This window comes from Microcaecilia unicolor, chromosome 2 (genome assembly GCF_901765095.1).
Source record: "Microcaecilia unicolor chromosome 2, aMicUni1.1, whole genome shotgun sequence".
NCBI lineage: Eukaryota > Metazoa > Chordata > Amphibia > Gymnophiona > Siphonopidae > Microcaecilia > Microcaecilia unicolor.
The window spans coordinates 481146268-481170135 of record NC_044032.1 but is presented as its reverse complement, the minus strand read 5'-3'; the positions used below and the strand labels follow the sequence as shown (position 1 = coordinate 481170135).

General features: G+C 44.0%; 1 protein-coding gene across 2 annotated transcripts in view; it reads left to right on the top strand.

Moving 5' to 3' along the window:
• Nucleotides 1–4419: 4419 nt before the first annotated feature.
• The window catches only part of SPON2 (spondin 2), a 48307-nt gene continuing 28858 nt past the window's right edge, over nucleotides 4420–23868 (top strand). Inside the window, exons 1-4 of one of the 2 annotated variants that reach the window (XM_030191073.1) lie at nucleotides 4420–4498; nucleotides 4699–4761; nucleotides 5495–5703; nucleotides 6043–6266. In XM_030191073.1, coding sequence (XP_030046933.1) covers nucleotides 5499–5703; nucleotides 6043–6266 — 429 coding nt within the window. In that variant the 5' untranslated portion in view covers nucleotides 4420–4498; nucleotides 4699–4761; nucleotides 5495–5498. Of the gene's footprint in view, nucleotides 4499–4574; nucleotides 4612–4698; nucleotides 4762–5494; nucleotides 5704–6042; nucleotides 6267–23868 lie in introns of those variants that run through there. The other variant, XM_030191072.1, reaches the window with a different exon arrangement.

Genomic DNA, 23868 nt, shown 5'->3' with positions numbered 1-23868 from the left:
TTAATCTGGGGTGCCAGTCCCTGCCATAACATGGCAACAAAATTTTCATTATTCCACTACAGCTCTGACACCAGAGTCCAGAACTGAATGGCATAATTGCCCAGCATTTGTGACCCTTGTCACAGGTTCAAAAGTTCAGAAGCTGTGGAAGAGGCCGTCCCAGGTTCCTCAAAGGTCCTTTGAAATTGGCCCAGAAACTCATTCAGGTTGTTCAGTACAGGATCATTCTGCTCCCAGAGTGGAGATGCCCAAGCAAGGACAGGACCTGAGAGAAGTGAGATGATCTAGGCCACTTGGGCTCTGTCAAAAATGAAGTCTCGTGCCTGTAGCTGGAAGATGATCTAGCATTGGTTGAGAAACCCCCCTGCAGGTCTTAGGATTCCTTTCATACAGGGATGGAGGCACAAGTTGGATCCCGGATGCTGCCGGGGTACCTGGCAGGCCAGAACTGGCTACCAAAAGTGCTGCTACCTGGGGACCATAGGCCTCTGGAGGTGGTCCATATGCAAGGTCAGATCATGGAAGCACCTGAAAGTTGCTGGAGTAACTGCAAGGCTGGCGACTCGTCTGAGCTCATGGCCTTCACAATCTGTCACAGATCCGAGAGGAAGAGCCCTTAGGCCGCAGCCGGGCAGGTGGTAGGGAAAGGAGTCCCAGCTGGCAGCATGCAGGTTGACCCTTGAAGCAAGGAGGTACTGGGTGGCCCTAAAAAGAGTCTTTGGGGGCAGACCTGGTGAACTAGGACCTGGGTGGCCCTGAAAAGAGCCCTTGGGGGCAGATCTGGTGAACCAAGACCTGGTAGGAGCTGGAGGCAGGGCAGGTGGTAGGGAAAGGAGTCCCAGCTGGCAGCATGCAGGTTGACCCTTGAAGCAAGGAGGTACTGGGTGGCCCTAAAAAGAGTCTTTGGGGGCAGACCTGGTGAACTAGGACCTGGGTGGCCCTGAAAAGAGCCCTTGGGGGCAGATCTGGTGAACCAAGACCTGGTAGGAGCTGGAGGCAGGACACTGAGCAGGACTGAATGCAAGGACGTTGGTCAAGACTGGAGACAGGAGGCAGAACAGGACTGGAGGCAGGATGCTGGAGAGGACTGGAGACAAGACGCAGAACAGGACTGAAGACGACACTGGACGGAGCTGGAGCCAAGGATGTTGGTCCAAACTGGCGATGGTACGCTAAGCAGGAACCATGTGTTGCAAAGGCAGTGAGTGCAGAGCCCCAATGCCTTCAAATAAGCCAGGAGGACCTGACATCAGCAGGGAATGCCCCAGTCTGTCTCCTGCTGCAGAATTCAAAGGTGCCACTGGTGCGTGTACGTGTGCCTACAGCTGCTAGCGGGAGGAACTGCCACTACAAAGTTCCAAAGGCTGCACCGTCATCAGTCTCCCGTGTTGGGCCTTAGACCCTTCCCCTCTCCCCCACCTGGCCAGAGGGTAAGTTGGAGTGTGGGTGCGAGGCACAGCTCGAGGCCATGACAACCTTGCAGTAAATGATGCAGGCCCTTCAAGATGTCCATGCTGTTCCATTTTCCTCAGGTGACTTCGAAGGAGAGCCATAGGGATCAGATGTGTCTGTTTGGTCACTCCCCTTCAGGTACACCACCACTTCTACAATGTTCCCTGTGACGTGAGCAAATTTTTCCATTACATCACCTTGTGAGCACTTCTTACAGATACATATACAGACATGTACACACACGTACATAAACACTGGCAGTGAGATTGGAAAGAATTCCATGAACCATTCTTTGCATGCTTTCCTTGCATGTTCGCTTGTAGTTTATAGTGACTCTGAATTTTACTTAGATCCTGGATTTTTAGCAGGTACTTTAACACTTGGCTCTCAGTCAGCTCTAGCTCCCCTGTCCAGCATCTTCTTACTGGCCATGTGAACAGTTCAACAGTACTGTAATAGAAATTCTGAGATTACTGGCAACCATAAAATAATTTACCTATCATTGTTTTTGGTAGGTTGCCAAATGGCCACCAGGCTTCAACTCTGCTAGCCTTTAGTTTGCTGTTGAGTTACCAAACATTAGGTACAGCTAATACAGGTAGTATCTGTAATAGCTGTACCTAATGGGTAGAGTAGCAACCTGAGAACCAGAGAAGCCAGGATTCAAATCCCACTGATGCTCCTTGAGATTTTGGACAAGTCACTTAACTCTCTATTGCCTCAGATAAACATAAAATTAAACTGTAAGCCCTCCAGGGACAGGAAGATACCTACCTTACCTGAATGTAAGTTGCCTTGCGCTATTACTGAGAAAGGTGTGGTGTAAATCCATAAGGCTCTCCTCTTTTGCCCACATGGTTTAAAATCTTCTTACAATCATTGGGAATAGCTTTAGAGCAAGCTAAATTGCAGTTTTTTTCTACATGATGATGACATCTCGGTTCTTTGTCCAGTTTCTGATGATTGGATTATGACATGCAGAAATTATAAAATGTTTCAATTTAATTGAAACCTGAATAACTTCTCACAGACTTAAATTAAATAAGGAAAAGACCAAGTTTTTGCAGATGAAGTCAATGGATCATCCTTTTCAACAACAAAAATTCACTACTGGAGCAGATTCTTTCACTTTTGAGAATTCCTAGAATATTGGGGGTAGAGGTGGATCGCACCTTAGCATGAAACCTTATATAAATTTGGTTGTTAAGGAATCTTTTTTTAAAACTTTACCTTATAAGGAAATATTTTGATACTTCTACATTCAGACTTGTAGTTCAGTCTCTGATTTTGTCCAGAATCGACTATTGCAATATAGTTTATTCAGGTTGCACAAATGCCTCCTTGAGAAGATTGCAGGTTGCACAGAATACAACAATACAATTAATTTTTTCCTTTTGCAAATTTAAATCTTTATCCCCTTATATGTTGAATTTACACTGGATTCTTGTTAAGGCACAAATCTGTTTCAAATTGGGGATTATGGTTTTTAAAATATTGTATAGCAAGGCTCCACCTTATATGGCAGATGTGATTAATTTATTAGGTTGTAAATCAGATCGGTTGCGTGGACAACTTCTATTATCTTATCCCTCAGTGCAGAAGGTCAAGTTTATTACATTCTTGTCCTCTTCTCTTTATTATTAGGTTACTATCCTCGGAAATGTCTTGTGTGGTGGTAATCCAGCGGTAATCAGGCATCGTCACGCACTGCCTGGTTACTGCCAGGTTAGCACGGGGGCCCTTATCACCACCTGGAGTGGCAGTAAGGGCTCCCCACCACATGACCATACGGTAAGAGTTCTCTCACCGCTTTGCCATTTTTTAGGGAGGCTTTAACCGGCTGCGGAAAAAAAGGGCCCTGGCTACCACAGGGCCCCTTTTCCCGCAGCTTAGTAAAAGGATTCCTCTGTAGGATATTTTATTTATTTATTTATTGCATTTGTATCCCACATTTTCCCACCTATTTGCGGGTTCAGTGTGGCTTACAATACATTGTATTGATGGAAGTACAATTTGTTACAACTCGATTATGGTTACATTGTGAGGAGTAAAGTGAAAACAAAGTCTACGTATCACAAGGGGAATAGAACAATGGAACAGAACAATGGAATAGTGGAAGAACAACGGATACTGATAGGATTACAGAACAGTAAGGTGGGCCCAAAATGATTCACTATTCATTTATTTACATCTAATTTGCTTTTATTAGGCCTCCCAAAACAACCCTTGTTCTAGCTTTGAATAGTAAATATTTGTATTTGCTGGCCTGCTTACTGTTTACCACAGATTATGAGTTAACTCCCACGTTTATGGAAAGTGCCTAGGACTGGGCTGGCCCAGTGGATTAGTGGCAGTGTTGTATAGTGCAGTATACAGGGTTGTTGGCGCAATCTGTGAGTCAATTCTTCCACTTTTCAGTTTGACTGTAGATTCTAGGAAGGCAGCATTCCCAGCCCCTGCAGCAGAGATAGTCATGGCCATCACTCAAGGGTGACATCTAGTGACTAGATTCAGGGGCATGACTACAAGATTCTAGAAAGAAGTCTTTGTACATAGCCCCCAGTGCAAGACTGTCTTTGTAGTGGCCAGACTAGATTTCCTGGGAGAAGGGGTATGGCAAGCTTATAAAATAAGGAGGAAATTCCCAGTTAGTTGCAAATAAAGACATGGTGCCTGGATTCAAGAGCTAATTCTGATTGAGCTGGAGGCCCAAAAGGAGCAAGAGGAAACTGCTAGGTCAATAAAAACTGCTTTAGATTTTAGTATTTCAATCTGTAGAAGAAACACACTGTACTATTCATACTATATATAGAGAAAAGGGCATTCTGTGTGAGAAAGGGAGAGAATAAATATCAGGAGAAAGCATTAATCAACCACTAAAAGTCACTCAAAATATTCTGCTCACATATGGCATTCTCACCAGAGTTGGAATCAGTTCATCCATAATTGAAAAACATTGATGGCACAGAAAACTAAAGAGTCACCAGGAGACTCAAGCTGTTTCACAAGCTGAACCCTTCTAATAAGCTAGGACAGCAAAAAGAAGGTGTTTTGCTATTCTGGATCCAGCTTTTTATAAAAAGGAATTTGAACAAACTGGCATGCAAAAGACTGGCAACTGCTCCAAAAAGCAAGAGCTTAGTTTGAATGTGTTAAACTGTAAGGTCTAGAGCTTACAATTATTGTTGGACCAAAGGGACGCTCTTGAAGCATAAATAGCATGACTTCTACTATCCTCTCTTGCAGATCGGCTCAGCTGCCAGCTAAAGCAGGTGTTCTCACCCCTTCGAACTCCACTTACTAAATTTTGTGAGTATTCAAAATTGTTTAGGTACAGATGCATCCTATAGAAATTGTTTTGAATGCAGATTTAGCACAATGAAATGGTTGATGATACCTATTTTTCTATATAATGTTAAAGTAACAGACTAAAAGTTTTCAGTCTGTCGGATGACTGTATTTTCATTTAATGCATCTTTTGTTAGTTGCAAAATGTGCAATATGCTGCAATGTAATTTAAAACAAACTCTTCCAGCAAAAGATTGTGATTATACCATGAAACATAAGTTTCTGTGAACATTTCTTTAAATAAACTTTCTTCTTGGCAAGGTTAACTGCAGTGCAATCTGTGAAAGCATAGACATACCATTAATGTTTTGTACAGAAAGATTTTCAAGGCTAATTAATTCAATATGTGATTGTAGGAAACTGTAACAAACTAGAACAGATCTCAAATATTTTATCAGGTCTGATTTATTCCCCCCTCCCCCCCTCAGCAGCACCAGAAAATTATTTTATGCTACTATGTTATGCTACTAAGTGTTTTAGATTTGTAGCATTTTGTATGCATGATTGAACTTTGTCAGTGGTGCGGATCCTTTTGAGGGAACTGTATTGTTCTTATACACTGTTCTGCTGAGATGCATTTTCTTTCCATGTTAGAGAGTTATGTCTAAAATGTGAGTGCACTACACTTACTCTGTTTAGATCTACAGTGGTTAATAGAACTAGCACTGATATTTTGCTCTCTTTCCATGCTCAGGAGAATGGCAAGATCCTGCAGCCTTCGCTGGTCTGTCATTATAACCGTTCTGGGCTATGTCAGCTGTCTGCCCCTGGATGATGATTCTGTTTGCAGGGCAGAAGAACTTGCTAAGTACAGTTTGGTCTTCACTGGGAAATGGAGTGAGACTGCATTCCCCAAGCAGTACCCCTTGTACAGACCCCCAGCACAATGGTCTTCATTGCTAGGTAAGTGGGTTAGGCACCATGCAAAAAAGAAGCCAGAGTCCTGAGGAACTGATTTTGATCTGAATTTTTTATTCACACCAGTATTATTGCTTAATAATTATCTTGAAAACAGCAGTAAAGAAAGGCTGACTCAACAGGAGGTATTCATCCCTGCTAGCTTCTGCCATCAAACTCATGTCCTTGCTTTCTAATAAACAAATTTAAAATAAAAATAAATCATGAAATGTATATTTTAAACACAGGTTTTACCACATTAGAAAACATGCCAGACTGCATAAATAATGATACAAAGATACAAAGCAAGTTTTTTTTTTTTTACTTAACATATTCCCTGAACAGGCGCCACTCATAGTTCTGACTACTACATGTGGAGAAAAGATGAGTATGCTAGCAATGGAGTGCGGGAGTTTTCCGAAAAAGGCGAGGCATGGTTATTAATGAAGGAAATTGACGCAGCTGGAGAGAAAATTCAAAGTGTGCATGGAATCTTTTCTGCTTCAGCCATCCCCAGCGGTGTAGGACAGTCCTCAACTGAGTTGGAAGTTCATTCAAGACACTCATTAGTAAGTAAATTCACCCCTTCCATTTCAGCAATTTTCTAATGTTGTACTACTTGGGGGTAAGTTGATGAGGGGAGAGTCTGGGCATACATGGTAGCACCATGCCTACAAGTGTCAGATACTAGGTCACATTAAACTTGTCTTGGTTGAGAGGTCAGATCAGTTTCCAGATCACTGCCAGACTAATTACTTCAAGATAAATTAATCTCTGTGTGCATTCATTTTGTTTCAATGTCATAGCTGTATATAGTGGCAGCCCTACCATTAGGCCAACTGAAGCAGGGGTCTCAAGTGACACTTTCAAGGATCAGAATCTTGCTCCTTTCTGCACCCCCCTCACCCCCCCCCCCCCCTCCCACTGGCTGTGGTCTGGTTTCTCCACCTTTCCTTTTTCAACCCCCTTCCCCAAGTCTACCTTCTTTTTTTCTGTTTTCTAAAAGTCATCTATGGTAGTAGCAGCAATTCCCATATGCTGCCCTGCCACCAGCACCGGCTTCTTCTCTGTACTGCAGCCCACCTCAGAGGAAACAAGAAGTTAGAGAGGTGGACCGCAGTAGAGAAGAAGCTACCTTCTGGACTGACTCCATTCTGTTTATATCTTTTTGAAGGAGCAGTCTCCAGAATTGTACATAATATTCTAAATGAGGTCTCACAGAGTCTTATACAGGGGCATCATTCACCTCCTTTTTCCTACTGGCCATTCCTCTCCCTATGCACCCAAGCATCCTTCTAGCTTTTGAGGTCGCCTTTTCTACCTGTTTGGCCACCTTAAGATCATCACATACGATCACACTCAAGTCCTGCTCCTCTTTCATGCACAAAAGTTCTTCACTACCTAAACTGTACCTCATAAAAACATAGGGGAAAAAAGATATACAGGATGAACCAAAACAGCCCAAAGACAAAAGTTCAGATAAATATCCAGGATTTTACAATTCATTTGCAGACATGGATCTGAGTGACCCTGTACTAGTCTCAGAATAAGAAATAATTTTTTTCATCTCCCTTTTCTCCTTTAGTCAGAACCATCCTCTACTGCAGTAGTTTATTTATTTTCACAGTTTCTAGACCACTCTATACAAACTACTAGGTGTTTTACAGCACAAAAATTAATAACGAAACAAATGAAGGTAAAATCAATAAAATCTAATTAAAAATAAACAAAAAAACCCAAATAAGAGATGCCACAAATTATTTGGAAGAAAGTTAGGAGAGAGGGGATATGATTGAGATGTTTAAATATCTCCATGGCATTAATGTACAGAGGGTGAACCATTTTCAAATGAAGGAAAACTGTGGAATGAGAGGGCATAGGATGAAGTTAAGAGGTTATAGGCTCAGAAATAATCTAAGGAGATACTTTTTCATCAAAAGGGTGGTGGATGCATAAAATAGCCTTATGGTGGAGGAGGTGGAGACAAGGACTGCGTCTGAATTTAAGAAAGCATGGGACAGGTACGTGGGATCTCTTAGGGAGAGGAGGAGATAATGGATGCTGAGAATGGGTAGAATGGATAGGCCATTTGGCCCTTATCTGCTGTCATGCAAAAGCATCCTGGAATAATAATTCCTAAAGCAACCAGAATTTCAGATAATCTTTCATGGTACTTAATGCTGAGAGAAGTAAATTCCATAATCAAGCCCCTTCTACATAGAACATCGTTGTTCTGTATTTCTCAAGTTGAACGTGATTTGTTCACTGATCATAGTGAATGAGTGGGACAATAGATCCTCAATGTAGTGACTAGGATTATAGGTAATTACTTCTTCAAAGCTTTAAAGATGAGGGTCAGTAAATTGTGTACGCCATTTAACTGGTAACCAATGAAGTCTATTTAAGATCAGTGAACTCTGTTCATATCTAGAGATCTCATAGATTAGTATTTGACACCATTTTGGGCCAGTTGCAATGCTATCATGATATTATTTGCCAAATGCAAAAATAAGGAATTGCAGTAATTAAAGTGGAGAGTAGCCACAGCAGAAATAATCATACTGAAATTATCTCCTGACAATAGCTCTTTGACTCATCTTAACAACTTCAGTTTAAAAAAATATAAAATATGTTTTAAAAGACAATGAGGAGTCTAAAATAACTCCTAGGTACATAATCTCCCTAACAACTGGGATGACAACTTTTCCTAACTTAAAAATTAGAAGGTGCAGAGGCATTTGGTTGCCCAGACAGAAACAATATTTGAGTCTTTGAGATGTTTAACCTAAGTCTGTTTGCTGTCATCCAAGTACTGACCCTGATTTTTGTGAGACATAGCCCCACTTGCTCCTGCCCCTAGTGGCTGTTGCAGCAACAAGGCTGCCTTGCGGTAAGTACTGCGAGGCTGGGGACGTGAGGAGAATCAGAAGAGGTTGTGAAAAGCTGTTAATGCCCCCGCTGATATTCAGTCAGGGCCCGCATAACTATCTTATGTGGGCCTCAGCTGAATATTGACCGGAACCCACATAAGTTCCAGTGGCCAGGATATCCACAATTAGCCCCGGATGTTCGGTGTGAGTGCTTGGACATTGCCCAGTACTGAATATCTGTGACTAATTTAGCCAGCGACAGTTAGCATTTAAAAAAACGCTGACCACTGCTGACTGAATATCACCCAGTCTGTTTGTATACTACCTCTGCCAAAGCAACTGCTTCTACTATTGTTATTGTCCCAGTTATTTGCCAAATAAGAAACAAGTAAACACGTTGGTTCAGAACACCAGTACCAAAGTGGTTTGACTCATTGACTGTGTGGAGAATGCAACGTGTGTGAATTACTTGCCGATGGCTTCCCCCTACTTACTAATCCTGGCCCTGGTCAGAAACCAAGAGAGCCGTCCAGCCCATACATGAGCATACACAAGGGACCCACCTTACACCTACAAACCAAAGGTGCCAAGGGTAGACTGCACAAAAGAACGAGGCTTACAGTCTGTGTCCAAGGTGTAAACCTAGATAGATTTACATGGAAAAATGTTTTGTGAATGCTAGAAGCAACATAAAATATTTAGTTTTCTTTGGTACCTCTGATAAATTTCTTTGGGTGAATAGAGTGTTGGATAAAGAGAGCACTAGATGTGGTATACTTAGATTTAGCAAAGCCTTTGGCAGTTCTGCAGAGAGCGTTTATAAATCAACTGAGTGCCCTCATTATGGGCTCTAAAGTGACTGACTTGATTATGAACTGGTTGCGTGGAAGGCGAGAAATGGTAGTGATAACTAGAACTCACTTTGAGGAAAGAGACATCATAATAGGTATGCTGCAAGGATCGTTAATGTTGCTGCTATTTGTGTTTCTGCCAAGTACTTATGACCTGGATTGGCTATGCTGGAAGCAGGATACTGGGCTAGATGGATCACTGGTCTGACACAGTACGGCTATTCTTATGTTCTTATGTGGTATAATAAGGCCCCTTATATTAGCTTCAAAACTTTATGTAGGCTTAAGGTTGACAGGTGGATGGGGTCACCTAATGTGGAGTGGCATTATTGGGTGATGAGGTTGGTTGGGAAGGGGTGGAGATATCAGAAAAGAAAGGCAGTTACCTGGGTTCATCTGGAGAGGTATGCCTTACCCTTGTTGGTGGTGTTGCTGAAGGGTAAGAGTAAGGATATGTATTTGATATACAGCCTTTCTGTGGTACACCCAAAGCAGTTTGCATATTATATACAGGTACAGATGCCAGCGGTGAGATGGTTTTCAAGGAGGTGTCCCACTCTGTTGCATACTTCAGATGTGTAGAGTCAGTCAGGTGTCAGCACGTGAAGAATGAAGGGAATGGCCTTTCCCCACTACTACTGCTACTACTACTTATCATTTTTGTAGCACTACTAGACGTATGTAGTGCTGTGCACTAAACACTTATGAGACAGTCCTTGCTTGACACAGCTTGAAATCTATTTGAGAAAACAAACAGGGCAAAATAATCCAAGGATTTCATACTGCACCTTTTTTTTTTTCAGAGATGGGCCAAAGGGAGCAACAGTGGCTGCTTTGGAGAGGCTGTGGGGTAAGAGGTGGGAATGCAGGGAACTCAGGCCACTGGAGGCTTAAATCAGTGGCAGTTGCCTTAAGGGTAAACCAGTCACCACATTGTATAGACTTAGTTCAGATCCTGACCTCTTTCTTGGCAAATGCAAACATTGATTAAGAAATGGAATAAAGAGTTGCAACTTTTGTTAGGTGAGATGGACTGGATAGACATTTGGCAGATGGCTCATTCGGTCTCTATGTGTGGCAGATGGGTGGAAATGATGGTGCAGTTGCTTCATTGCACTAATCGTTATCCTCATTTCTATGCTTGGCTGCAGGCAGGGGGAGGGGTTCTCCTTATTGTTGCTATGGGTGGGGGAGCAGGGGGGCCATTTGTGCATATAGTGGGCCTGCCCTAGAATACAGCAATTTTGGGAATTGTAGGATATTGATAAACACAGTTAGAATTTTAAAATAAAAAAAAGCAAGTAAACTTTATTACCTAGTCTCCATACCCTTTCCCCCATAGTTTTAAAACTTTTAAGTTTCTTCCACAGCATTAACAGATAGTCTCTAGAAGGCACAGAAGGGCCCAGTTCAGTCCTCACTCCCACCACCCCTAGCTCAACTCTTCATTTATAGTCAATTATTCTAATTAAGACGAGGGGAATTTTCCATTTTCATTAGAGTCTGAATTACATTTAATTAGTTTCTAAGAAGCAAACCCTAAATAAATTACAAATTACAACAGTCAAGAGATCATTATATTCATCTGATATCCCTAGTGCCTTAAGAAGTTTTAATTAAACAACTCTATAATATTAAGATACAGACAGTAGTCCAGCAGCGAGAGGGTTGCTATCCAGGCTTTTGCATTGAGTGTCACATGTATGATTATCTCCCATTTGGTGAGATGTCATATGTGTGTGCTTGATGCAAAGAGCTCCTAGCTCTCAGAGTAGCAGACTTGGAGGATCTGAGAAAGACAGAGAGGTACATAGAGGAGGCCTACAGGGAAGCAGTAGAGAAATCCCACCTCCAATCTGGCAGCCCCTGTGCTGCCTTGGAGGAGGGAGGCCTCCTAACAGGAGAACATCACCCTGGTGAGGCTGGAAGTAATCCTGTAGACAGGACCAGCAAACAAGGGAAAGCAATATCCTCTCACTGAGGATGTGTCTCCAGGAGCTACTGCCCAGGTGGGAAGCATTAGAACAGCTGTTGTAGTGGGTGATTTGATTATTAGTCATGTAGATAGCTGGGTGGCTGGTGGACGTGAGGATTGCCTGATGACTTGCCTGCCTGATACGAAGGTGGCGGACCTCAAGCATCACCTAGATAGGATTTTAGATACTGCTGGGGAGGAGTCGGCTGTCTTGGTACATGTGGGTACCAATGACATAGTAAAATGTGGAACAGAAGAGCCTAAATTTGGCTTCCAGAACTTAGGTAGAAAGCCCAAATCCAGAACCTCTAGGGTAGCATTTTCTAAAGTGCTACCCATTCCATGCGCAGGGCCTAAGAGACAGGCAGAGATCCGAAGTCTCAATGCGTGGATGAGACGGTGCAGGGATGAGGGTTTTAGATTTGTTAGGAACTGGGCAACATTCTGGGGAAGGGGGAGCCTATTCCAAAAGGATGGGCTACACCTTAATCAGAGTGGGACCAGGCTGCTGGCATTGGCATTTAAAAAGGAGATAGAGCAGCTTTTAAACTAGAGACTGGGGGAAGGCCGACAGTCTCTCAAAAGCACATGGTTCGGAATAAGGTATCTTTTAATGATATCACCAAAGCAGGGAAGATAGGGTATCCCGATAGTGAGGTTGCAAAAGAGACTGTAGTAGATCAGGTGTCCTTAAATAAAAATAAAAATCAGACAAAAGATTGCAAATTAATACTGTCAAGTACTGAGCATGATGTAAATAGGAACAACAAACATAGTTTGAAATGTCTATATGCGAATGCCAGAAGCCTAAGAAATAAGATGGGAGAGTTAGAATATATTGACTAAATGAAAAATTAGATATAATAGGCATCTCTGAGACCTGGTGAAAGGATGATAACCAGTGGGACACTGTCATACCGGTGTACAAATTATATCGTAGTGATAGGGTGGATCAAATTGGTGGAGGGGTAGCATTGCATGTTAAGGAGGAACTGGAATCAAATAGATTGAAAATTCTGCAGGAAACAAAACACATCTTGGAATCCCTGTGGATTGAAATTCCACGTGTAAAGGGGAAAAGGAGAGTGCTAGTAGTGTACTACCGTCAGCCTGGCCAAGATGAACAGACAGATGTAGAAATGTTATCGGAAATTAGGGAGGCTAACAAACTGGGCAACACAATAATAGGTGATTTCAATTACCCCGATATTGACTGGGTAAATGTAACATCAGGGCATGCTACAGAGGTAAAATTCCTAGACAAAATCAAGGATTGCTTTATGGAGCAGCTGGTACAGGAGCCGACAAGAGAAGGAAAAATTCTACACTTTTTCCTTAGTGGAGCACATGATCTGGTGTGGCAGGTAATGGTGCCGGGGCCGCTTGATAACAATGATCATAATATTATCAGATTTGATATTAGCTTTGGAGTAAGTATAATCAGGAAATCCAATACGTTAGCGTTTAACTTTCAAAAAGGAGACTATGATAAAATGAGAATGGTGAAAAAGAAACTTACAGGAGTGGCTGCAAGGGTCAAAACTTTACATCAGGCATGCATGCTGTTCAAAAATACCATCCTGGACGCCCAGGCCAAATATATTCTGTGTATTAAAAAAGGAGAAAGAAAGACCAAATGACAGCCGGCACGGTTAAAAAGTGAGGTGAAAGAAACTATTAGAGCTAAACGAAAATCCTTCAGAAAATGGAAGAAGGAACCGACTGAAAATAATAAGAAACAGCATAAGGAATGTGAAGTCAAATGCAAAGCTCTGATAAGGAAGGCGAACAGGGACTTTGAAAAAAAGATTGCGTTGGAGGCAAAAAAACATAGTAAAATTTTATTTACGTATATTAAAAGCAAGAAGCCGGCAAAAGAATCAGTTCGATCACTAGATGATCTTTGCTTCAGTCTTCACCGAGGAAGATTTGGGAGAGATACTGGTGCCACGAAATGGTATTCGAAGCTGACGAGTCGGAGAAACTGAATGAAATCTCTGTAAGACCTAGAGGATGTAATGGGGCAATTTAACATATTGAAGAGTAGCAAATCTCCTGGTCCCAATGGTATTCATCCCAGAGTACTGATAGAATTGAAAAATGAACTGGCGGAATTATTGTTAGTAATATGTAATTTAAAATTGGGTATGGTACCGGAAGATTGGAGGGTAGCCCATGTAACACCAATATTTTAAAAAGGTTCCAGAGGGGATCTGGGAAATTATGGACTGGTGAGTCTGACGTCGGTGCAGGGCAAAATGGTAGAGACTATTATAAAGAACAAAATTACAGAGCATATTCAAAAGCATGGATTAATGAGACAAAGCCAACATGGATTTAGTGAAGGGAAATCTTGCCTCACCAATCTATTACATTTCTTTGAAGGGGTGAACAAACATGTGGATAAAGGCGAGCCTGTTGATATTTTGTATCTGAATTTTCAAAAGGCGTTTGACAAAGTACCTCATGAAAGACTCCAGAAGAAATTGGAGAGTCATGGGATAGGAGGTAGTGTCCTATTGTGGATTAAAATTTGGTTAAAAGATAGAAAACAGAAAGTAGGGTTAAATGGTCAGTATTCTCAATGGAGAAGGGTAGTTAGTGGGGTTCCTCATGGGTCTGTGCTGGGACTGCTACTTTTTAACATATTTATAAATGATCTAGAGATGGGAGTAATTAGTGAAGTAATTAAATTTGCTGATGACACCAAGTTATTCAAAGTTGTTAAATTGCGAGAAGATTGTGAAAAATTACAAGAGGACCTTACGAGACTGGGTGTCTAAATGGCAGATGATGTTTAATGTGAGCAACTGCAAAGTGATGCATCTGGGAAAGAGGAACCCGAACTATAGCTACGTAATGCAAGGTTCCACGTTAGGAGTCACCAACCAAGAAAGGGATCTCGGCATCGTTGTTGATGGTACGTTGAAGTCCTCTGCTCAGTGTGCTGCGATGGCTAAGAAAGCAAATAGAATGTTAGGTATTATTAGGAAAGGAATGGAAAACAAAAGCGAAGACGTTATAATGCCTTTGTATCAGTCCATGGTGCGACCGAACCTCGAATATTGTGTTCAATTCTGGTCACCACATCTCATGAAAAGATATAGTGGAATTAGATAAGGTACAGAGAAGGGCGACAAAAATGATAAAGGGGATGGGATGATTTCCCTACGGGAAAAGGCTGAAGCGTCTAGGGCTCTTCAGTTTGGAGAAGAGACGGCTGAGGGGAGATATGATAGAGGTCTATAAAATAATGAGTGGAGTGGAAAGGGTAGACGTGAATCGTTTGTTTACTCTTTCCAAAAATACTAGGACTAGGGGGCATGCAATGAATTTACAAAGTAGTAAATTTAATACGAATCGGTTAGCTTAGCGGGGTTTAAAAAGGGTCTGGACAGCTTCCTAAAGGAAAAGTCCATAGACCATTATTAAATTGACATGGAAGGGCTAATTCGATATGACGTCTAAATCTGAATTTGGATGTTTTACAAAAAACGTCCAAATTCTGAACAGGAAAGCAAGTCATTTTCGAAAAAGAAAAACGCCTATCTTTTTTTTTGCAAAAATACTATGGATTTTTGTTTTTTGGACATTTTGTGATATGGATGGTTTTTGTTTTTGGTACATTTTCGAAAAAAAAAAAAAAAAAAAACATCCAAGTGCAAAACACACAAAATCAAGCAATTGGGATGTAGGAGGAGCCAGCATTTGCAGTAGACTGGCCCCTTTGACATCCAGGACAGCAATAGGGCACCCTAGGGGGCACTGCAGTGGACTTCATAAACTGCTCCCAGGTACACATCTGACCATTGCTCCCTTACCTTGTGTGCTGAGCCCCCCAAAACCCACTACCCCCAACTGTACACCACTACCATAGCCCTTACAGGTGAAGGTGGCACCTATATGTGGGTACAGTGAGTTTTGGAGGGCTCACAGATTCCTCCACAAGTGTAAGAGGTAGGGGGAGGTAGGAGCCTGGGTCCACTTGTCTGCAGTGCACTGCACCCAAAACTAGACTACTCCAGGGACCTGCATGCTGTTCTAATGGACCTGAGTATAACATCTGAGGCTGGCAAGTAATGTTTTTCATCACATTTTTGGGGGGTGGGGGGTGGGGGTGGGGGGTGGGAAGGGGTTAGTGACCACTGGGGGAATAAGGGGAGATCATTCCTGATTCCCTCCAGTGGCCATCTGGTTATTTAGGGCACCTTTTTTTGTGCCTTATTTGTAATAAAACAGGTCTAGCTCAAAAAGTTTTAGTTCTGGACAGTTTTGTTTTGTTCCATTATGGCTGAAAAACGTCTAAGTCTTAGGAACGCCCAAGTCCTGCCTTGAACACGCCCATGGCACGCCCCCTTGAGATTTAGACGCACTTCTGACGGACTTCAGAGAAAAACGTCTAAAAAGAGGTTTCAAAAATACTGATTTGGACGTTTTTGTGAGGAAAAAGTCCAAATGCAAACTTATGTCACATTTTGGACATTTTTCTCTTTTGAAAATGAGCCTGTTGGGGAAAATCCACTGCTTATTTCTGGGATATGCAGCATAAAATGTACTGAGCTTTTTTTTTGACCTGGATTGGCCACTGTTGGAAACAGGATGCTGGGTTTGATGGACCTTTGGTCTGTCCCAGTGTGGCAGTGCTTCATTCTTATGTTCTGTTAAAACATGTAATCATCTGGTTCATCAGTTTCACACACAAACATGAATACATTTATAATACTGGCTTCTTCTTATAGGGGGAACAGAGCAGTCTCTGTTAGGCCCTCCAGTGAAGTGAGACTCAGACAGACAGTATACCAGTTGTCTTTCTCTCCAAATAACATGCAACACACTGCATATTTGTGTTTCCTAATAAAAATAGTTTATTTACTGAAGCAATTTATAGCAATCGAAATATTTACAGCAAACTGTTCAGGTCAAATTCTCTGCTTCTATAGAGCTAGGGCAGGATGAGGTTACAGATGATTATCACAGTTATTACAACTTATCCACATGAATTTTACTTACTAAAGCACTGGCAGACAAAACCACAGGTTGGCACAACTTTCTCCAATTTCTACTTTAGTATGTTGAAATAATGTTGCTTATTTCAGCAGTGTCCTGCCCCTTACTTAGCAATTCACTTTTCCATAGAAGTTGCTTTCTTTCTGGCTTTTAAAAAAATGAAACTTAGGACTAATAACCTTTCTGCTTTAGGACTAGATCCTTCACTCTCAGTCTTCATAAGAACGATCCCTGGTGTATACCCAGACATAGTATAAGGGGGACCTCTTGGCTCTTACATAACAATTTATTGGTTTGGAACTGGGGTGGAGACTGGCAAATTCCCGGAGGCTGTAGGCAATTTTACCATGAATGCTGCATTCTCCACACAGTCAAAAGGTGGACCACTCCAAGACTGGTATTCTGAACCAATGGATTTACTTAAAGTCTCTTCAGTAAATAATTTGGGATAATAACAGTTGAAGAGGCAGTCACTATGGCAGAAGCAGAATATAAACAGTCTCTTATTCTCCTTCTCAACCTTTCTTATTAGAATGTGTAAATATTCTCTCCTTATCTTTCCCTAATATCAGTTTAACAAATGGCTCAAGTATGTTTCAAAGAAGATTATCACTTACAGTCTTAGTTGTTAGAGATGCTGAGAGACTCAGGGATTCTGAGGCTTCCAAGCAGGCTTTAGGCAGCTTGGTCCTGGTCAGATGTGGTGATCCCCGGGGAATCTGCATCTGTAAGTGGTTCTTGTTTCTTCAGCCTCTGGATGTGTTTCAGGCACCTGTGTAGATGGTAGGTGGTCCTGATCACCTTGCTAGAAATGTACAGTTATGTCCAACTTCTCCTTTACTTCTCGATACCCTGTCCTCACTTGGATTCCAGGGCTCTGTCCTTTCCTGGTTCTCTTCCTACCTCTCCCTCCGCACCTTTAGTGTTCACTCTGGTGGATCCTCTTCTACTTCTATCCCTCTGCCTGTCGGCGTACCTCAGGGTTCTGTTCTTGGTCCCCTCCTCTTTTCTATCTACACTTCTTCCCTTGGTTCATTAATCTCATCCCATGGCTTTTCCTACCATCTCTATGCTGATGACTCCCAAATCTACCTTTCTACCCCTGATATCTCACCTTGCATCCAAACCAAAGTTTCAGCGTGCTTGTCTGACATTGCTGTCTGGATGTCTCAACGCCACCTGAAATTAAATATGACCAAAACCGAGCTTCTCATTTTCCCCCCCAAACCCACCTCCCTGCTCCCCCCGTTTTCTATTTCTGTTGATGGCTCTCTCATTCTCCCTGTCTCCTCAGCTCGAAACCTTGGGGTCATCTTTGACTCTTCTCTCTCCTTCTCTGCTCATATTCAGCAGATTGCCAAGACCTGTCGTTTCTTTCTTTACAACATCCGTAAAATCCGCCCCTTTCTTTCCGAGCACTCTACCAAAACCCTCATCCACACCCTTGTCACCTCTCGTTTAGACTACTGCAATCTGCTTCTTGCTGGCCTCCCACTTAGTCACCTCTCCCCTCTCCAGTCGGTTCAAAACTCTGCTGCCCATCTCGTCTTCCGCCAGGGTCGCTTTACTCATACTACCCCTCTCCTCAAGACCCTTCACTGGCTCCCTATCCGTTTTCGCATCCTGTTCAAACTTCTTCTACTAACCTATAAATGTACTCACTCTGCTGCTCCCCAGTATCTCTCCACACTCGTCCTTCCCTACACCCCTTCCCGTGCACTCCGCTCCATGGATAAATCCTTCTTATCTGTTCCCTTCTCCACTACTGCCAACTCCAGACTTCGCGCCTTCTGTCTCGCTGCACCCTACGCCTGGAATAAACTTCCTGAGCCCCTACGTCTTGCCCCATCCTTGGCCACCTTTAAATCTAGACTGAATGCCCACCTCTTTAACATTGCTTTTGACTCGTAACCACTTTTAACCACTCGCCTCCACCTACCCTCCTTTCTTCCTTCCCGTTCACATTAATTGATTTGATTACTTTATTTATTTTTTGTCTATTAGATTGTAAGCTCTTTGAGCAGGGACTTTCTTCTATGTTTGTGCAGCACTGCGTATGCCTTGTAGCGCTATAGAAATGCTAAATAGTAGTAGTAGTAGTAGTTCTCGGTCTCAGGAGTGGGTGCAGCAGGCTCCCCATTCCCAATGCTCTAGTCACAGTGCAGAACTTAAGCAGGTGCTGACAATGAAAATGCTCCTAGGTTTCTCCTCATAGATTGTGCTGACTGGAGCAGCAAGTATCTATCTCTGTCCCCTATGAGTGCTTAGTCTTAGATGGCTAGTGCCGTAGGGCTGGATGGGCTCTCCCCTCACATGCAGATCATCTGCTGGGGAGGCAAGGAGCCAAAGCCAATGATATCAATTGAGCACAGGGTTTTATACTCCTCACAAGTTCCCTCCAAAACTAGTCTTCTCTCCTGATTATACTACTGGACACAGTGGAAACTCCTTCTCTCTAGCAACCAGTGATGTCATAGTAAAGTAAAAGTATATTATACTAGTAGTGCTTCCAGGTGTCACTGTGAGCACCCTTAAAGCAGGCCCCTAGGGTCTGTACAATTGCAATCCCAAGATCAACTTCTTTTTCTCTCTGAGAAAATTTGAATTGATTCCTTTCTCTCTCAGGATCAGTTCCAGACCTGAAGAGCCCCTTCCCTTCATAGAGGAGTTGCCTAACCTATAGTAGGATCAAGGGATCCCTATCAGGCTTATTTTCGAAAGAGAAGGGTGCCCATCTTCTGACACAAATCAGGAGATGGGTGTCCTTCTCTCAGGGTCGCCCAAATCGGCATAAGCGAAAGCCAACTTTGGGTGCCCTCAACTGCTTTCCGTTGCGGGGACAACCAAAGTTCACGGGGGCATGTCGGCAGCGTAGCGAAAGCGGAACTGGGGCATGCTTAACACATGGGCGTCCTCGGCCGATAATGGAAAAAAGAAGGGCGTCCCTGACGAGCACTTGCCCGACTTTACTTGGTCCATTTTTTCTTGCGACCAAGCCTCAAAAAGGTGCCCGAACTGACCAGATGACCACTGGAGGGAATCGGGGATGACCTCCCCTTACTCCCCCAGTGGTCACCAACACCCTCCCACCCCAAAAAAAAAAAAACTTAAAATTTTTTTTGCCAACCTCTATGCCAGCCTCAAATGTCATACCCAGCTCCATGACAGCAGTATGCAGGTCCCTGGAGCAGTTTTAGTGAGTGCAGTACACTTCAGGCAGACTGACCCAGGCCCATCCCCCCTCCTACCTGTTACACGTGGTGGTAAATGTGAGCCCTTCAAAACCCACCAGAAACACACTGTACCCACATGTAGGTGCCCCCCTTCAACCCTTAGGGCTATGGTAGTGGTGTACAGTTGTGGGGTTTGGGGGGGGCCAAGGGGGGCTCAGCACAGAGATGGTCATCCCTGGTTCTCGGCAATAATGGAAACCAAGGACGCCCATCTCAAAAACGACCAAATCCAAGCCATTTGGTCGTGGGAGGAGACAGCATTCCTAGTGCACTGATCCCCCCTCACATGCCAGGACACCAACCGGGCACCTTAGGGGGCACTGCAGTGGACTTCAGAAATTGCTCCCAGATGCATAGCTCCCTTACCTTGGGTGATGAGCCCCCCAACCCCCCAAAACCCACTACCCACAACTGTACAACAGTACCATAGCCCTTAAAGGGTAACAGGGGGCATCTAGATGTGGGTACAGTGGGTTTTGGGTGGGTTTTGGAGGGCTCCCATTTACCACCACAAGTGTAACAGATGGGGGGGGGGATGGGCCTGGGTCCGCCTGCCTGAAGTGCACTGCAGTACCCACTAAAAACTGCTCCAGGGACCTGCATACTGCTGTGATGGGTATGACATTTGAGGCTGGCATAAAGGCTGAAAAAAAATGTTTAAAACATTTTTTTGGGGGGGGGGGTGGGAGGGGGTTGGTGACCACTGGGGGAGTAAGGGGAGATGATCCCCGATTCCCTCCGGTGGTCATCTGGTCAGTTGGGGCACCTTTTCAAGGCTTGGTCGTGAACAAAAAGGGACCAAGTAAAGTCGGCCAAATGCTCGTCGGGGCCGCCCTTCTTTTTTCCATTATCGGCCGAGGACGGCCATCTCTTAACCACGCCCCCGTCCCGCCTTTGGTACACTGCCAACACGCCCCCTTGAACTTTGGCCGTCCCTGCGACGGAAAGCAGTTGAGGATGGCCAAAATGGGCTTTCGATTATACCGATTTGGCCGCCCTTAGGAGAAGGGCGCCCATCTCCCGATTAGTGTTGGAAGATGGGCGCCCTTCTCCTTCGAAAATAAGCAGGATAGATGCCTAAGTGTTTGTTCTTTTTTTTTTATAAAATACTAGGGCAAGAGCAACAGCAATCATGCCTAGTTTGAAGCTGTAAACATTTATGCCTACTCAGGAGCAAGCGTAAATGTTCACATGTAACATCTGTGTGTACACATGAAAATTGCAACTCTAACCATGTTCTGCCCCACAGACGTCCAGATCCATGTCATATAAAAGTATATATGTTCTGGTCATTATGCATGTTTTAATGCTTGTAACCATAAGGTGCTTAGAAAATACGCCTCTTTGGCACTCAGAACGCTTTATATAAACTCTGCTTGGTAAAGCAGCTTAAACTGTACTTAAATGAAGGAGATCTATTACCCAAGCTTTCGTAATTAGCATTCTTAACTACTGTAACAGTTTCTATGTGCAGATAAATGGAAGAAGAACTGACTCCCAGTGGAAGAATGAATTCAGTTTAAATTGATAGTACTAATTTCTAAGCTGCTTCATCAGCAAAGGCCAAAATACTTAACTATCCCTGTCCTGGTATGTACCATTGAGAATTTTGTGCTCATCTCATGGCTACAGGCTGATGGTCTCTTCAGTAAAAGGTAGTGAGGAAGGAATGCTGCTGGAGGGAGGGGGGAGGGCCTTTTCAGTACTTGCCCTAAGATTGTATAACAGTTTTATCCTGGAAATATGATCAGAATAGGATTTATTGAAATATGAGAAGAAATGGAAAATGCATTCATTCCCCTCTTGTTAATGGTGGGATTGTCTGTTATGAGTGGAAGTGATGACTCTTCTGCTTAATGTTACGGGCTTTCATACTTCTAGTACTGTGTATTTTATTATGTATAATGTGCATTTGTATTGTTGAGTGGTTTTTTTGTTCATATTATTATTTTATATTTTTTGTATTTAATTGTATTCTTAGTTGTGGAACACTTTGAACAGCTACTTTCAATATGCATTCTTATAAAACTAGTAAATAAGGCCCGTTTCTGACAGAAATGAAATGGGCGCTAGCAAGGTTTTCCTCGGAGTGTGTATGTTTGAGACAGTGTGTGTGAGAGTGACTGTGTGAGAGAGAGAGTGAATGTGCGAGTATGTGTGTGAGAGAGAGAGAAAGAGAGAGTGTGTGGGTGCGCGTGTGTCTGTGAGAGAGAGTGTGTGTGTTTGAATGTGAGTGTATGCAAGTGTGTATGATAGACACAGTGACTGTGAGTGTTTGACACAGATACAGTGTATGTGAGAGAGTATGAGAGAGTATGTGTGTGATTCAGACTGTCTATACCGAGTGTATGAGACCGAAAGTGTGTGAGAGTGACTGTGTGACACATAGAGTGAATGTGATACAGTGTGAGACGATAGTGTGTGAGTGAGAGAAAGACGCTGACTGTAAGAGTGCGTGTGAGAGAGTGCCTGTGTGACAGAGATACCTCCCCCCTCCCTCTGTGGTCTCAGTGTGTGTGACACAGAGAGAGTGATACAGGGTGTGAGTGTGTCTGTGAGAGAGAGAGTGTGTATGATTGTCTTCTGTCCCCTGCCCCCCTTGAGTCACCCAGCAATTGTCGTCTCTCCCCTGCCCCCCCCCCCCCCGAGGCATCCAGCAATTCTCCTCTGTCCCTTGCCTCCCCCTCCAGTCACCCAGCGATTATCCTCTGTCCCCTAACTCCCTCCAGCCACCCAGCTATTCTCCTCTGTTCCCTGCCCCCCCTCCAGCCACCCAGCGATTCTCCTGTCTCCCCTGCCATCCTCCAGCCACCCAGCGATTCTCCTCTGTCCCCTGCCCCCCCCTCGAGGCATCCAGCAATTCTCCTCTGTCCCCTGCCCTCCCTGCAGCCACCCTTTGATTGTCCTGTCCCCTGCCCCCCATCCAGCCACCCAGTGATTCTCGTGTTCCCTGCTCCCCCTCCAGCCACCCAGCTATTCTGTTGTGTCCCCTGCTCCCCCTCCAGCGATTGTCCTGTCTCCCCTGCCCCCCTTCAGCCACCCATCGATTCTCCTGTGCCCCCTGCAACCCCCCTCCAGGCACCCAGCGATTGTCCTCTGACCCCCCTTCAGGCACCCAGCGATTCTGGTTTTCCACTGCCCCCCCCCCCCCGTTGAGCCATCCAGCGATTCTCCTCTGTCCCCTGCCTCCCTCTCCAGCCACCCAGCTAGTATCCTCTGTTCCTTGCCCCCCTTTCAGCCACCCAGCGATTCTCTCCTGCCCCCCCTCCAGCCACCCTGCGAATCTGCTGTGTCCCTTGCCCCCCCCCCCCCCAGCCACCCAGCAATACTCCTCTCTCCCTTGGCTCCCCTGCAGCCACCGGGCGATTCTCCTCCACTTCGTTCCCTCAGTCCTGCAGCCTTCTGGTCCGCCCTCGATGTCATCGCTTGTTCCCTCAGTCCTGCAGCCTTCTGGCATGCCCTGACGTCATCGCGTTTTGATGCCGTCCTCGACGTCATCTAGTTTTGACGCGAGGGCGGGTCATTGACAGATGGGGCATAGAGCGATGACACCGCTTCGAATGCTTCACAGAGAGAAGTCAGAGTCAGCTTCAGAACGTTGGCGGTGCATTTTATTATAGTAGATAACTAACTTTAGGGCCCATTTACTAATCAATGCTAAGAAGTGGCCTGCGCTATCCCCAGCTCGGGTCTTTTCTGTGCGCTAAGGCCACTTTTAGCATTGCCCAATTTTTCTATTCTGGCAATGGCCACATGTTAATTTTCCCATTAGCACATGAGCACTTACTGACACCTATTTTCTAGGTGGTAAGTGCTCACACACTAATTCGTTAGTGCACGGCAATGTAGCGGCGCGAATTGATTAGTGCAAAACATACCTACTCTCTTCCCCAGACCTGCCCCCAATGCTACAAAATCAAAAATATTTTTTAGCGCATGAGTAGTGCGCACATATGCAAAAACTACCACGGGATACCTAAGCATGGCCCATGGTAGTGCTTATTGCAGCTTAGTAAAAGAACCTCTTCATGCATAAAGGCCATTTTATCAGCATAAAAGAGGTTTCAGAAAATCACCTCAGGGATTACAAATGTAAAAATATACACAGTGACAAGAAGGCATATAGGGGCCCTTTACTAAGGCTCGTATGCACCTACGTGCATCCAACACACGTCAAATTGGCACTACCGCCTGGCTACCACGTGCCCTGGGCGGTAATTCCATTTTTGGCATGT